Source organism: Triturus cristatus, chromosome 4_1 (assembly GCF_964204655.1).
Source record: "Triturus cristatus chromosome 4_1, aTriCri1.1, whole genome shotgun sequence".
Taxonomy (NCBI): domain Eukaryota; kingdom Metazoa; phylum Chordata; class Amphibia; order Caudata; family Salamandridae; genus Triturus; species Triturus cristatus.
Window position 1 is genome coordinate 570,678,449 of NC_140585.1, and position 17,441 is coordinate 570,695,889.

Consider the following 17,441-nt stretch of genomic DNA (forward strand, 5'->3'; position numbering starts at 1 on the left):
GCAGAGTACACAAGTATAGTCTGCATACCACATTCTCCTTGACAAGTCTAGAAATATCAGAATGGCTAGACCTGGTCCTGGGGCAGCTTCTTCAAGACACAAGGAATAAGGGTATAAGAGGAAACAAGAACTGAAGTGGAAAACTCCCCTTCAAACTAAATGCATCCCACAAGGCTCCTTGCAAAGCACACTGGAGGAACCAGAACTGTAAGTATTGCGTATTCTCACTGGTGGCAAAGATGGCCAGATGAGGGAAAACCCACAACCATCCGTTGATAAAGAAGTCACTCACAATTTTCAAGATGATGCCAACTCTGGTTGTCAGCCCTGGTGTTCAGAGAGCCAGACAAATGGTTGGTAACAATCCAGATCCCATGCACATGTACCCAAGCCCAGAGTCTTACAGCTTCCCGGCAGAGAGCATAAGACCCAATTTCTCCCTTCTTGATGACATATCACATTGCAGCCATGTTGTCCATTAAGATCTGGACAGATCAGCCACAAATGGAGGGAAGGAAGGTTTTCAAGGTCAAGAGCACTGACTGCAGATTGAGTAGGTTGATATGCAGAATCTGCTCCTCTGGAGACCAAACGTCCCTGATTGCCAGTTCCTCCAGGTGCAAACCACATCTAAAGGTGGATTTTTCTATCACCATTGCCGCCACTACTTGTGGGGAGCAGAAGGGCATCGCTTGTATAAAGGTGTTTCACATGAGTGTTTACTTCGATTTAAAATAATTCAAGCTGGACCATTTGCCCTGGTAAAATCCTGAGTGACTGTCCAGTAAGTAACCGGGACTCCGGTACTCACGCCGGGACACTTCCCAGTAGCCGCACGCGTTACAAATGCTGGCTAACATAACATAACATAACATATGACTCCATTGACATTCACAATTTACCTACTTTATTTTTGCACAGTGACTCATATGATCCAGACTCAGTTATTATACAATATGCTTGGAAGGAATTGCACATATATATCCCGCATATATAGTCCCAATGTGAAGAGGAGACAGCAGATAATGATTCAAAATCCAGTGGTGCTTCTTGCAAGATTATGATAATTTGAGTACACGCACTATTTTATTTTTCTCTAGCTTAACCTAAAAATTTGGCCTGATGTCACTCTTCAATTTGTTCAAGCTATAGCAGAGTAGAGGTAAAGTCCTGCAGAGAGCTTCAGGAAATCTGACATGATGCACTGACTTATCAACTTCCAAGACAGGCAAAACATTCAACCCCTCGCCTATATACTTTCAAGAATGAGACGATTTCAAAAGATGTGCAAAAACTATGTTGGCATGAGCACCTGACCTTAGGAGAGGGCAGGTGTAATAAAAACATGTTCTTGGTAGAAACAACTGGTTGAGAGAAATAGGACCCAGTCTTTTGAAGGACATTATGTATAAAGTGATAGGATACAATGAAAATGCAACTGTTAGGGAGCACATAGCTTGAGGAGCTTCATAGATATAAAAATACCTTTCTAGTCTCCACTTCGTCCCAATACATTCATTAATGAAGAAAATAAAAACAACGTGCTGCTCTTCACAGACTATATTCTGTAAACTGATAACATGCCTTTTGATATCAGCAAACTAAAAGAAACATACATTATATGGGCTGAGCGGGAGAAATGCGCATGCGTGGGTGCCCGCGCATGCGCATTCGTGAGGAAGAAGCTATCCAGGAAGCAGCAAGATGGAGACCCGGGACGCGGCAGCTCAGGTAAGTAATTTTCTTTATGTAATATTTAAGTAATTGTAAAATGAGGGTGGGAGGGAGGCGGGTGGCGGGCAACTCTGCTCCGCCGCGGGGTGTGCGTAGTCTGCCCCTTCTACGCCTACTTTGCGAAGCGCGAAGTGGGCAGTACTACGCACACTCCGCGGGCGGAGCGGATCACTGCGCCCACCCTTAAATGTCAGCAATGAAATAAGAACCACGTTTTCCAAGGCATCACACACATTTGGTAATTTGCAATGATGTTTAAAAACATTGTAACTAATGAAACTGTGCACAGTACACAATTCCCTAGGAAATATGGTGTACAATATGATCCCTTATGTGAAGAGGTGGTCAAACCCAAAGTGCATAAGCAAAGGACTTCAATTCTGAAAATGCCATGAGAAGCATGTGTTACACCACATACTCTTTTAGCCTCAAAGATATCACAGTATTGACTCCTTACCCGACTCTTAAGAACAGACCCTTACTTGCTCAGATATAGGCTAGTGCAATAGTGAGGAGACAACAAACAAAAGAGTTGTCAGGTCTCTATATGCTCCTGTTGCTGCCTTTATGAATCCTGACACTGGGAGTTGCTTTGTCAGTGCCACGGTTACCAAGGACATGTCAAGCCATCCGCTGCTATGCCTGGCTCCCTCCAGTTTAACACCAAAGAAAAAAGAGTAATCTCTCAAACCAAAGGAGACAACAGTGCTTTAACCAACCACAAATACAGACTCCCCATTGTTTTAACCTTAATAATTTGTTTATATAAACAAACACTATAGCATTATAATTGTGGGAACACAAAGTACATCTAACACCATTGCAGTGAGCTGCATTCTATAGTGAAAAATAATACATTTTCACATCAACATTTATCCAAAATATATTGCATTTAATTTTCATTCAATACAATTACGATTTAAAAATGTATTAAGAGCCAATTGTTCTCATGTATGGTCAATGTTAAACATTATGAACATTACGTGAGTTTAACACATTTTTTGTTTGACAGCCTTGAAAGCATCAACACTCTTAGCAAGCATCCAAACCTTTCTATTTTGCCATCCTGCTGTTTTTATCATTGCACAATTGTTAGGCTGTTTGTCATCAATACATTGTACAATGTAAAAGCAGTGATGGCTTTATGCAAATTGTCACTGCAGTGTTTTGGTGGCTCTGTTGGTTGATTCTACCTTCTTCAGGACTTAACAACATTTCAAACTTTCATGGATACATTTTCAAATGTTGATAACCCAAATTGACTTCCAAAGAATTTCTTTAACCCCTTTATATCTCTATGTGACATTGTCAAATATTAGGCATCTGTAGCTCCCCTCCCAAAAACATTAACAGAAGAAGAAAAGTGCTATTGACACTCAGTTGTATCACAGGGAACATATATGGGTTTATCACAAATTCCATCACTGTCCACACTTATAAGCTTTAAATGTAAACAATATCAGGATGTTGATACTTTTCTTTGCAGTAGAATTCATACCCCTTACTATGGGGCCATATAAAAAAACCACGTATTCCCCAGTACCAGAAATATCAAGTCAAACTTGGAAATTACCATTATCTCACATTATAAATATGACTTTAAACCTTGGCTCATTCATATACCTTGCAATACTGCTGTAACCAATTTGTGTGTACTTCACAATGTAGAGCAACTATAGACTACAGTGTAAGCTAAGTAACCTCACAGTTTTGCAGTCAGTGTGCCTTGGTGAAGGACTGCTCCCATTCGAGAAGGGGCAGGACTGAGTTGCAAATGGCTAGTCTCTGCCTATTGTGGCAAATAGGGAAGACAATTATGGACTAGTATGTAGCCCAAGTAATTACTAATGGTGAGATTAATTTAAGCTTTCCTTGAAACACTTAGATGTTTGTGCCACAGTGATCAACCTGCACTTCATTGAAAATGCCCAAGTAGGCTGACATATGTCTGTGGTTGCTTGTATCCCTGTCTGAAGGGGAATTCTATTTTTAGTTCGGGCTGGACTGTTGCTGTGGGATGTCAAAGAAACAATGGACTGGAATACAACCTAAGCTAACCCCATTGTCTGAGACTTGTTCAAACATTCCTTCAATCTCTGGTTTCATTGCCTGATTCAGGTTACAATTTTTGGTCAATTTGTATTTTCCGGTCTTCTCTCTGGCAGAAAAGACGTGCATTAAAATATTAAAGGAGAATGAGGGTAATATAGGCATGAATTAAAATGTTAAAGGAGGAAGAGAGGACCCTCTGGCATCAGAGTTGCAGACTGGCAGCAGGTGCCTCACACTGCTGCACCATGGTAGGAGTTATCCCATCTAAATTGATCAGTAAAGGCTTCCAAAAGAGTTGAGTTAGACCAAATCCATTACTTCACATTACAATATAGGGCATTGTACGAACAGTGTTATTGATTCAGGTGGTTCCTGATTATCCTTTTGAGCCACTCCTCTTGCCTTGTCCCTGTTGCTTTTTTCATGGGAGAGAACCATATGGACACCCAACCATTCTGACTTCCTTTAAATGTGCTTCTTTAGAGAAGCTAATGTGATCCCTTTACTTGTCTCTCCCCTTGCTACTAATATTGGGGTACAACATCCACTTACTCCTTTGATTGCTCATCTCCTTCCTCTTCCTCAGGGAGTGTGCTAGACACTCCTCTTTCTTCTCTAGAACCCTTTCCTCCCACTAGATATTCCACTTTGTTCTCTTTAAACATCCCCCCTGCTAGGCACTAGCTGTTCTTCTCCCTGTGAAAATGCGATGCTTGTCTCTTCTGTGTCAGCTAAACTCACTGTGTCATGCAAGCAGATGCCAAATGGGGGACAACTAATGTGCCTATTGCCAACGTGACATACATACATTTATATAGTAATGGATTTTATTATGGGGACTTTGTTTTAAGATACTGACCTGCTCCATTGATATATTTTTATAAATCACTGTTTGATTCCACTCAGGATTCAAGCTCTTCTGCACATGTTTAGTCCTTCGCTTGTATTCAGCACTGCATTCAATAAAATAAAGAAAACATTCAAAATCAGTTAAAGGATAAACTATAGATGTAAGATAGATTCTCCTGATATTAACTGTGATGTCCATAGTTTGACATGTTTTCTATTTATGCAGCGGCAAAGATTGAGAGCATTCTGCAAATGGTTGCAATTTATTCCACATGGCAACAAAAATTTGCACCAGTAAAAAGGACAATAAAAGATATGTAGAGCCATTATGGTCTTGTTATGGTCCTATTTTCACTTATTGGAATCTGCTTTCAGTCTCCTTGAGAGTTTTTTATTATTAGCCTAGCTGAGAACCTATGCTGCTAACCAGATTTCGAAAGGTCCACACCGTATTGTTGAACACTGTTATTGTTCATAGCCAAAGACACCCACCAACTCATGTTTTGTCCATCTCTTGCCCCTCCACTCCAAACGCAAAATTTGCAACAGCAGTACAATCCAGGTCTCACCCCAGCTCCCTTTTCTGTGAACAAATGTACTACAAGCTCATAATAATTTAACACATGCAATTGAGTTTTCCTACTCTGAAAATGTAGAAGAAAGGTGCATGTGATGAAACATGCTGTGAAGCACACTTGTTGGCATCACATCATCATGAATGGCGAAACATATATTTGTGAAGTTTAATAGTTACCAGAGCCAACAGGTCTGTGAGCTAACAACAGCTATCTCTTACCGCATGCATTGGTTAAAGAAGACATTTTTAGGTTTTTAAGCATTCAGTATTTTTGCAAAGTACTGAGTAGTTTATTTATCTACCTAGTATTTGTAAAAGAAATCAAGCAGTAAAACCTCCATACAAAGCATCATTAGGGGGATCCAAATAGATAGAGAAATAGGAAAAAAAATATTAATCTAGATTCAATATGTTGGTACAGACAAGTGGATACTTCTGGAAATTTAAATGTGGTAAAGTGAAAGTTCTGACTATTTCATAAACATTACATACAGCAAGGGAAGAAAGACATGAAGTAAAGAAACAGTGACAAGACACAAGAGAGTGAAAAAGTAGCTAAACCAGACATATACAGGTAGACAGATGAACACAGGGACTAGATGGAAATGCACTCCCATTGCAGCATTCTCTTGCCAAATGCATGAGACCGGAACACGTCCATACATTTGGCAACAGTGGGAAATTGAATTGACAAGGTGTCCTCCTGCAGTCCGTTTTTATGCCTTGATTGAATGGCATTACCATTCTCTTTCGATGTCCTTCTCAAGACCATAGGACAATATATAAATATACCCCACCTATCCTGATGGTCAATGTCTGCCAAAGCATGCCCCCATCAATATCTGGTCATCCGTGGAACGTGGTAGGGAAGGATACACTAAAAAATGACTGCCATTCTTCCAGATGTCAACAGCCTGCCCGGAGGTAAAAGCAGACAAGTGAAAGACCCTGGTTTCAGATCTGGCTCTGTGTCTAGGAAGCAAGAAACAATTGTAGACCCTCCTTACTAGAAATCCTTCCTTCCTTGCCAATCATGCATTTTCAAGGGGTAACGTTGTGAACCTTTGTGGCCTGAGTAGGGCCAGGAAACAAGTATGAAATAGCTCCCCAACGTAGTCGTATGGTACATTACCCAGAAGTCGTTCTTTATATCATGAATAACTATATATCGTCCTAAACCCCTACAGTAGCTAGCTTATACCCTTCCTGCAGCATGGCACTGCTTTTACATAACATCATCCATAGGCACACCACACAGCACACGTCCATGCACAAACACACCCAAATGGAGGAGTCAGGGATCAATTCCAGGACATCCCTACAAATAATTTATGAGTGGCTGCTCACAAATGTTGCACTATCTGTCTAGGAATTATTCCAGTAACTCACTAGGCAGAAGTCCTGTTTCTAAAGGGAATTCAGTCAGGACCGAAAGCTTGGATTATGCTTTATGCTTTTCTTTCAACGTAACTCAAAAAAAAGAAAAGATTACAAATTCCATGAGTCCATGTATAAACTTTCTGGTCCACGAATCACATTGGTCATCTTTTAATAACCTCCCCAAGGAACAACACTTTCGCTTTCTTTGCTGGAGCCAGATAAGTGCTCTGCCTTTTGAATGCTATTATAAGGCTGTGTTATTGCTTGTATAATATCTTGTGTACTGAAGTTTTATTTTTACTGCAAAATAGTAAGTTAGATAGTTAGATATTGTGTCAGAAGTGATCCCGTAGACTTAGAGCCCCTTTACTGCGGGCGCTCACAATTAGTGGGGCTCAGGGCTCGCTCTCGGCTACCGTTAGGGGCTGCAGTGTCAGTGTTTCTCCTCTCTCAACCCACCGCACTGGTTGATTATGCAAATGAGGGCTCCTGGGAGTCGCAGATTGTCCACCCCCGGGCAGCTTCGGGCACTTAGTATGGCCCAGGGACAGGTCGGCAATTCTCATTGGTTGGCGCTTTTAGCGCAAGCTTCAAGGTCTAGAATCATCTGTGGCACACTGACCTCTGCGTGAGGCAAGGCAGGGAATCTAAAATTTGACTCTCTGTCAGGACAGTTTATATTGTTTAATATAAAGCGTGGTTTTTCATCTAGATATGGAAGAGTCAGCTTCCGTGCGTGAAGCGCTGCACACCTTATGTGATGTCGGGTGGGAGAACCTCATTGTACCGGGGGTGTTGTCTGAGGCGTGGGTGGGAATGGAGCAGCGACGGAGGCCGCCGGCACGCGGGGTATCGGCAGCTGTTACTGCCTGCTTGTCGAGCGAAGACTCCTCAGCGCCTTCTGTCAGCAAGACTCACTCGCTGACGGGCACCTCACCGGCTTCCAAGTGGCATTTCCCTCCGTCTCTGCCTGCTTCCACATTTTCTGGCACGGGAAAAAGTGGGAGGGGCAGGCAGCGCGCACGCACGGCCCCCTTTTCTGCCAGAAATATCAAAGCAAGCAAGAGAAGAGGTGCTCCTCCGGAGAAAGAATTATTAGCTCACAAAATTGATCGAAATAACCCACCTAGTGGGCAAATGCAGCAAATAAGAAGTTCTGTTTTGCAAGAGCCACAGGTTTTGGTTGTGAAGAAATATTTTTGTATAGGTGGTAAAAAGCAGCCTAAAAATATTGAATTGTCAGATATAATGTCATCTGACAGGCTTGTCTCCTATCATTTCAAGTGAAAAAGGCAACTCTAGGTTACTGGCAAAGAAAACAACAAGTGCATGTGAAGATATATGTGTATCTCCTCACAAAAGCATGCATGAAGTGTAATTTTTACCATGACTTCAGAGGTAGGTAAGAACAGTGACTTATTATTGGACATTCATGACAAAAAATTTCCAAGTCAGGCTGAACATTCCAGGGAACATGAACAGGATGGACAATGGGTGTGGATACCACAGGAGATAAATAATGAGCACAGGCTATTAAACCTGAAAGAAAACAGAGATATGGCGGTTGCAAATTAAAGCGTTTTGCAATGCAACATGGGCGAAATACCGCCAGGCACAAGAAGGGGTGCTAATGAACGTTCGGTCAGGTGTCTAGCGTCCTGCAACATAAGAGGCAGCGTGGAGGGGGATTTTCCAGCGAAATTCACCACGTCGTTGGATTCACAGGGTTCCTAAATACAAAAAAGCTATAAACTGGAAAGCACGATTCGGAAGGCCGCTACAGAATTCGGGGGTTACGCCTGGTTACACTATGACGAGGAGTTTAGAGCCAGATTAGTTTTAATACCCGAAAAACCATGGGGGGAGGTGGACAATGAACTCTGGGTTCAGTGGATGTACCCTCAAAGGCCTCCACCATCCATGCACACGGCTTGCGGCTTAGCGGTTCCTTATCGGCCCTTTCAGAGCAGGCCCACCCTGGGGGGGGGGGGGGGTAGGTCCTTGGAACAGATTGCAAACAATTGTATCCGGCGCATTCTGGAATTTGAATTTCAATAAAGGATACTGTGCAAGTAACCCTTGTAAATACAAGCACAGGTGCTCAAAGTGTGGGGGAAAACATGCAGTTATGCAATGTTTCGGAGAGCAATCAAATTGGGGGGGGGGCGGTTTTCCAAACAGAGGAAGAGGTCTTGCTTTCCAGCCTGGACACAAGGGCTTTTACTCCAGTCCAGGTGGACAAATTATGTAAATGGTTAAAATTCTATCCAAACACACAAGAAGCAACAGTATTAGAATGGGGTTTGAGAGAAGGATTTAAATTGGGTTACCAAGGGCCCAGGTGTCGTAGGTTTGCACAAAACTTAAAATCGGCAAACGAATTTCCACACATAGTTAGGAGAAAACTGATGACAGAGGTGAAAGCGGGGAGGATGGCATGCCCCTTTGATTTTTGGCCATTAGACAATCTCATGGTCTCCCCCGTAGGTGTAGTTCCTAAGAAAACAGAAGGGGAATACAGGATGATTCAACATCTATCATGGCATCAAGGTCTTTCTGTTAACGACTTTATCGCAAGGGAAGATTCTATGGTCCAATTTGCTTCTGTAGATTCAGCGTTGACAATGATTAGGAACACTGGGGAGAACTCGGAATTGGCTAAATGTGACATCAAGTCAGCCTTCAGGCTTCTGCCGGTACACCCCTCTGATTTTTTGTTACTTGCCTTTTTTGAAGGAAAGGTTTTGTGGATAAAACCCTCCCTATGGGCTGTGCGATATCATGCAGGCTGTTTGAATTTTTCAGCTAATTTCTACAGTGGTGGTTCTCTTTTCGCACAGGATACAATGGGGTTACACATTATCTGGACGATTTTTTATTCATGGGACGGGCCGGTTCAGAGAATTGTGAAAAGACTCTGAAGGATTTTAAAGAATTTGCTCAGGACATGGGTGTTCCTTTGGAGAGGACAAAACAGAGGGCCCCAGCTGTTGTCTAACTTATCTGGGCATTGAAATAGACACTAAGAGTATGCAAGCCAGACTCCCTGAGAAGAAAATATTGGACATAACTAGATTATTGGAATATGCAATTGAAGCAGACAAACTGACATTGCGGGAAGTCCAAGGTTTGTTAGATCACATCAATTTCGCCTGCAAGGTCATAAGGGCAGGCAGAACCTTTTGCAGGAGTCTGGGTTTTTCCATGTCTGGTATTAAGCTACCACACCATAGAATCAGAATAACTGCTAACATGCGGGCAGATTTTAAAGTATGGTTATGGTTTCTAAAAGAGTTTAACAGTGTCACACTTTGGTCACTAGATGAGGATTTTGTCTGGCAAATGCAACTGTGCTCTGATGCTTCTGGTGCCAATGGTTTTGGAATATTCTGGGAAGGGAAGTGGTGCGCAGAAAGATGGCCTGCCAGGTGGGTTGCTGAGAAGAAAAGCATACTTTCCTGGAATTTTTTCCACTGACAGTGGCCTTAGCTGTTTGCGGAACAAACTGGCAAATAGAACAGTGCTTTTTAACATAGATAACAAGACTGAAGTAGATCTAGTGAACGGTCAGAAACCCAAGGACAGACAGCTGTTAAAGTTACTGTAAATATTCATGCTAGACTGTTTAAAGTTGAACATAATATTCAAAGTTAAACATATTACAGGGGTTGAGAATAACATCGCAGATGCCCTATCTCATTTTCAGTGGGAGAGATTCCGTGGTTTGGCGCCCAGAGCGGATCTACGGAAGACTCAGGTACCCAGCGGGATATGGGATTTGGCAAAATGAGTGCTCATCAACTCATCGAAAACTCATTAGCGCAGAGTGCCAAACTGGCATACAGAAGAGCTTGGCTGGAGTTTTTAGATTCAGGTGCATCATATAGAGTTCATGATAACAGAGGGTTGCGTCAGCGTAGAGAAGACATAGTTAAGTTCATTATGCTTAATATAGAAAGGAACATCTCTTCTACAACAATAGCTGGGAAGCTAGCTGGAATATCTTTCTATGGCAAGTTATTTTGGGGATACGAGCCATCGGCGGGGGGAAATGGGCAGGAGGATCCTGCAGGGTTGGGCAAAAACAAAAAAAAGAGGGCTATAGAAAAGAGACTATATCTTTAAAATTATTGTATAATATAACAATCAGTTTATATGACATTTGTTTTTCTGCTTTCGAATACCAATTGTTCAAGTTATGCATGATTTGGCTCTTTTTTGGTGCTTTTAGGATAACTGAATTGCTGGGCACTGCCATGAACGAGGATCTCAAAACACAAAATGTATCTCTGGTTCATTCAGATATAGAGATTTTTCTTGAACGCTCAAAAACAGACCAAACAGGGAAAGGTTCAAGAATAATTCTACAAAACATTGGCGATCCCTTATGCCCCAAACAAGCATGGTTAGATTTTCTAGCAATAGGAGGTGCATCTTTGACTTTTGTTTTTTGTCATTTGGACGGATCTCAGCTAAAAGCCACCCAGTTCCTAGCAGTCTTGCGGAAATCTTTAAAGAAACTTGGGAAGAATCCTGCAAATTTTGGTACACATTCTTTTCATATTGGGGCGGCCGCAGAAGCTGCCAGATGGGGATTTTCCATTAGTGATGTCAAGAAATTAGGATGCTGGTCTTCAGATTGTTGTCTGCGTTATATTAGACATTTGGAATACGAAGTTTAGAAGGAAAGATATTAATTGTTTTTTCTTTGCAGGTCTGATGGCAAATTTATCAATGTCTCAGCGGCAAGTTTGGATAATTGAACACTCATTCATCAAATGGGCAGCAAAACAGGTGGAAAAAAGACATTTTGGGAAGAATTTAGGTTTTAGTTCCGAAGATGTGTCTGTGTCTTGGTGGGGAAAAAGTGGCATGAAGTGGGACCAATTTCTGCCCCTTATGAGCGAACTGTCTTTTAAGAACAAACCCAAAATTGTTTTGATCCATCTGAGCGAGAACAATCTAGTTCAGTTATTGGGGCTTGGGCTACTAATAGAGATGAAAACAGATTTGGAACTTTTTTCAAGGACCTGGGCCAAAACTCAGCTTGTCCTGACAGCACTGATGCCACACAGAATTTGGAGGGGGGCATAGAAATGTATAGCATTGGAAAGAGCGAGAAGGAAAGTGAATAGAGAGCTGCAGCATTTTTGTTCTAATAACAGAATGTATTGGCTAGTTCACAATGAAATTTCAAAAGAAGATTACCAATTTTTTAGACATGATGGGGTTCATTTGTCCTTTATTGGTAATTAAATTTATATTCTAAACATAAAGGAGATGATTTCTAAAATCCTTGAAGTACAAACATGGTGCTAAATATTGCTGTTTAAGCGACAGCATTACATTTTTCGTTTTCAATTGCCAACATATATATTATTCAAACACAATTTTTTTCATTTAATTAAACTTCTGCACTACCTCTCCCCCCCCCCTCTTTTATATTAGATTATGGTGGTAGTTTCCTTCGCTATATAATTGTGTCTATGTTATAACCTGTTTGGTGACAATGTTCAGTTGTGCTTACAGTTTAACAATGGTTAAGAAATTAATAAAGTTTATTCACCTGTTTGGCGACAGTGGTGCTATGTTTTTACTTGAGCTGATAACAAACATCCAGGCATATAGTGGAGTTTTTTGCAGGGGGTGGGGACGGGAAAAACTCCTGAGTTAGGTTTTTTTTCCTGGTGGCAGAGTTGGAGACAGGCAGGAAGGGTTGGCGGCATTAGGAATAGCTTCGGACAGGAGGAAGCAAGGGAGCGAGGTTGGAGGCAAGAGGTAGGCAGGATATGTAGAAAGGGGTTTGGGTAGGAGGATTAGGCCAAACTAGGTTGGGTAATAGTTGTTTTGGGGTATATTGTTTAGGGGCGGTGGGGGATATGTTTTGAAATATGATTCTGTATATTAAGACATGTGTGGAATTGCCTACCTGTCCAATTAAAGCGGCCTTTTACCCCAAATTTGGGTCTTGGACGTGCTTATTGCCCGATAAGCAGTGCGCATGCAGGCTCTCTCGCCTCCTTCCCTCTGGCCGGCCACAGAGTGTGGTTCCCTGTTGGCACTGCTAGAGCCACTATCATCACAGAGGCGCTCGAGCTCCCATCTCGCTTGTCTATATCCAGTTGGATTTTGAGAGGACGGAGCACATGTCCCTTTCCTGCGGTGGCAGTCTTCAATTGGGATATTTTTTCTCCACTTAGGCAGTGAAGGCTCCCTGGGGTGATTTTTTCCTGGATCACGCACCCACGAGCTGCATCTGTAGTCAGTGTTAAAGGCCTCATATACTCCTCAGTTGGCTCCTGCCAGCCTCTAAGGCCTAGAGAGTTAGCAACCTCTTTCACAGAGCTCATTATATAAGGTTTAATTGAGCCCCTTCCCCCACAACTTTTAGTCATTGCATTGCATTAACAGTGCAAGTAGAAAATATTATTGTTCCAGAATACATGGCAGGAATTTAGAGGGTAGATTTTCTTATGGGGCAACAGAGGACCCTATTCCGCTTCCTTTGGATGAGAAACTTGTTGATGCGTTTGATATATTACTACAGCGGGCCATGTCCAAAGCTTTGGAACCCCTGAGCAGACAACTGATGAGGTTAGCTGCACAGCTCAGCATGAACCTTCCTTTGTGGGAAGACTTAGGTACATGGCAGCCAGTAGATCCTAAAGAGGTCCACGAAAAGCCTACTAAGGCTGCACCTAAAGGGTTTGCATAAACTCCCTCAGATGCCTTTGAGCAGCTCAGGTTGGTGTTCTTGAGGCACCAGGCCAGCTGCATGCTAGCATTACCCCATCGATGACAACAGTCGTACTCCTTCAGATGTAGTGGATGACGAGGAACAGTTTAGGGACTCTGATTATCGTGATTCTGATGAACCAGGGCCCAGCAGACCTGGTAGGCTGGAAGGAGGCCCTAAAAATGTCCCAGGCTGAATTTTTCTCCCCCTAAGACAGGAGCGGGCGTAGCGGAAAAGGAATGCATGCTAGACCCAGAAAACATCTACAATCCTTGATCGGTGGACTTGGTTCTAGCAGACAGAGGGGCTCAATATGTAGCCAACCATAGCCAAAAACTGATGGACATGGATGTGAGGGGCCACTTAAGAACAGAATGTTCAAGGCTGTCTCCAAATGACAACGTTGCCCTGACACCAGTATTTGATGTCCACTTTCATTGTGATGTTTATTATTGATTCTTTGAAAGATATGGACCACTCCTGGAAAAATTGCCAGGACAAGTGGTTGGATGTCCTAGGGTCATGAACAAAATATTGAACATGGCAGAGGAGGCGAAATACACTGGCAATATAATTTCTCCTTAAATTCCCTCAGGGTGGGCCCAATGGGTCATATGTTTCTTAGGCAACACTAACTGCACCCTCTCCACTGAGAGGTGACATTCCCTGCTGATTAAAATCAACCTCAAGTTGGGGTAATTGGCCCCTTCGCAGGTTGGTGCAGTGATAGACAACAGTGTCTTTCAAGTGCCTTTTGTGAAGGCACATGGTAAATTTGATACCACCTTTTCCTCGTTGGACAACATCTAACAATCAATGAAGAGGGATTTTGGTAAACAAGTTTTTGGGTGGTGCTGATAGAGGCAGTGGGCACTCTTCTGGCTGACATTATTCCTCAGACTCTCAGAACTGCCACAGAAACCGAATATACCAACTACAAGACCAGAAGTGATTTGGAAGCTTCCTCCTGACCAGAGGAGGAGTCATGGACGTGCAAGGAGAGGAACCTTACGCAGAGCTGCCAATGCCCCTCTTGAAGCCCCAGGTAAAGAGTACCCATTCTTCCCAATCAGAATTGTGAGAGTGCCTGAGACTATTTCTTGATAATGAAGGGAAATTACCACAGATGCATGGGTTTTACAGATGGTCTCAGGCTCTAGTACAAAGATACAGACCAATACCAGTCATCTTCTTGGAGGAGAGCAGTCTCATCATTTCTCAGAAGGTCAATTCCCTCTTAGACAAAGGATCTATTGTTCACTGAACTTTACATCTTCATGGGTTCCTCAGCAACATTTACTTGGTTGAAAAGAAAGACAATGGCCTACATCCAGTGATACATTTGAAAAAAATCAATGTTAGGGTGGTTAACCACCATTTTAAGATAGAAGGCCTCCATCTCTTGTGGCACATTTTACTTCTGGGTGATTGGAAGGTGAAAATTGACCTCAAGGACGTATATTTCACTATTCAAATCTACCTACCTCACGGCAGGTTCCTACAATTCAGGTGGTCAGGCCACGTGTACGAATTTGTGGCACTTTTGTTTGGCCTCTAATCAGCTCCTTGGTAGTTCACCAAGGTGCTGAAGCCGGTCGAAGAGCTGCCACTCTCCAAGAGAATCAGTTTGATATTTTACCTGGATGACATTCTCCTATTACACCAGGAACTCTACCATCTTCAGGAATACTTGCTGATGGGGCCGCACACTTTTACAGGACTCGGCTTCATCATCAAAGAGCAGAAATCTCAATTTACTCCCTCATAATCAATACGCTTTTAGGGGTTCCTCATCGATTCTCCACAGCAGACACTTAAACTTCCTCACAAGAAAGTCACTCTCTTCAGGAAGGAACTGCGCCGTAGTCTGAGAAAAGAATATGTCTCACTCAAATATCTGGCCAGGATAGAAGGGCTCCTAGCATCTTTTATTCAGGCGATTGTTCCCAGTCTTTTACATTATCAGGCCCTTTAAAATCTGAAAGCATCTCATTTGCTCTTACATGGCAAGTGTCCAGTTAGCAGACAGAGCCAGGGCAGAGCTTCAATGGTGGATCGGCCACATGGTGGTGTGGAATAGCAGGCTCATATTTGCTGTTCGCCCTATGTGGGAGGGGTATGCCCAGACGTGGGTCCCGTGGTCACTACGCTACGGGAGTCAAGCTATCCTGGCTGAAGAGGGGTGAAACCCCGAAACCGGTCCTAGGATGCTTGATTCCGGTCCAGGGAAGACATGGCTTGGCAGTTCGGGCTGGACTGTTCCCATGAGGCACAGGGTCAAGACTGATTTTCATATGGCCATGTCTGAACTGGGGTGGCGTGGTGAGCAAAATAACGATGGATTAAACCCAGATCTGTGACTGGGGGTGAATGTTTTGCAAATGTGCAACATTCCGTCCATCATCTTGTGTATTTTGCTCTTCGCCCTATGTGGGAAGGGTATGCCCAGACATGGGTCCCGTGCTCACTACGCTACTGGAGTCAAGCTATCCTGGCTGAAGAGGGGTGAAACCCCGAAACCGGTCCAAGGATGCTTGATTCCGGTCCAGGGAAGACATGGCTTGGCAGTTCAGGCTGGACTGTTCCCATGAGGCACAGGGTCAAGACTGATTTGCATATGGCCATGTCTGAACTGGGGTGGCGTGGTGAGCAAAATAACGATGGATTAAACCCAGATCTGTGACTGGGGGTGAATGTTTTGCCAATGTGCAACATTCCATCCATCATCTTGTGTGTTTTGCTGTTTTTTCATGTTTGGCTCCGCCTGAGGCATGGAGATCAAATTGGACATGACCCTGTCTGGATAATGGGCCACGACCTCACCACCGTGGGCCCTTGGTCAGCGTAAGTTTGCACATCAATTGGTTGGAGCTGATTGCTGGTTCCTTTGCAGTGTGTTTGTTCGCAAGATACGGGGTGTCTTGCTCCATCCTTCTAAAGATGGACAATATATCCATGGTTCAGCATATCAATGATCTCAGTGAAATGAGATAGAAGATTTTGGCGCACCTCGCCAAAGATTTGGGGAATTTCCACCTCAATCACAGGATTTCTGTAACAGCAGAATACTTACCGGGCAAGCTCAACCATATAGTAAACTTTAATTCAAAACAATTGAAGGATTACAGCGCATGGAAACTGGACCGATCATTCTCCAGATGATCAAGAACAAGTGAGGTCCCTGTCAGGTAGACCTCTTTGCATCGCATTATGATCATTTACTGGCTCTCTAGTATTGGTGATGTATGTTTTTATGCAAGACTGAGGTCAGCACAGGAGATATGCTTTTCCACATTTCTCTATGAGAGCCAGGTTGATGGCACAAATCAGGAGACAGTCTGCAACTCTAATCCTGGTGAACCTGGTATCAAGATCTCAAGTGTGGTTTCCAGTTCCTCTGGAACTTTCTAGTGATTCTCCAATCCGACTTCCCCGGAGTCCGAACATTGTGACGGATGTAAGATGCAACTTGCATCAGTTGGTGATGAGTGTGATGCTCCAACTGATGGCAAAGCGAATTACAGGAGACACTGGTGTATCCCAGGCCTATTGTAACAGGCTTCAGGACTTATTCGAAGGGCATAGACAGGCTATCCCATTAAACAGTATGGCTCTGCTTGCCACAGGTGGTCCTGTTGGTGTCTGGGCTTGAACTTGAATCCCATGGGGATGGATGCAGTGCATATATTGAATTTACTTTCAAAACAGTCTCAAAATGGGTTATCCTATTGTACAATCAACACAGCCTGGTTGGCAATCATGGCTGCTCTACAAGATTCCGGGGGGAGAGGGAAACATCCCTTGGTTTGTCATCTCCTGTGAGAGGCCAGGCTGTCTAGACCCCCAGAGTAAGTATTCACATCTTTTGGATGTCAATGTGGTGCTACTTCTCTTGGATTTCTGGCAATTTAATAGGTTTTTGTCTACAAAGGAGCTAACAGGTAAGTTGGCAATGCTTTTGTGCTTAGTTTCATGTAAGTGAGTACCAGACATAAGAGCTTTAGATATCTCTTCCAGAATTGTTACTCCTGAGGGGGTCATCATCACAGTGGCTCATGCTAACAAAACAAATGTTAGAATGGTTCATTATACTGCTTTACTGGAACACCGAAT

At 43.1% G+C, this 17,441-nt stretch overlaps 1 protein-coding gene across 5 annotated transcripts in view; it reads right to left on the reverse strand.

Annotated features, from left to right (window-relative positions):
* PCLO (piccolo presynaptic cytomatrix protein) overlaps positions 1 to 17,441 on the reverse strand; it is a 1,384,288-nt gene that overhangs the window by 334,494 nt on the left and 1,032,353 nt on the right. For all 5 annotated transcript variants that reach the window (XM_085652900.1, XM_085652897.1, XM_085652899.1 and 2 more), the window contains one exon: positions 4,646 to 4,739. In XM_085652900.1, coding sequence (XP_085509026.1) covers positions 4,646 to 4,739 — 94 coding nt within the window. The remainder of the gene's footprint in view (positions 1 to 4,645; positions 4,740 to 17,441) is intronic.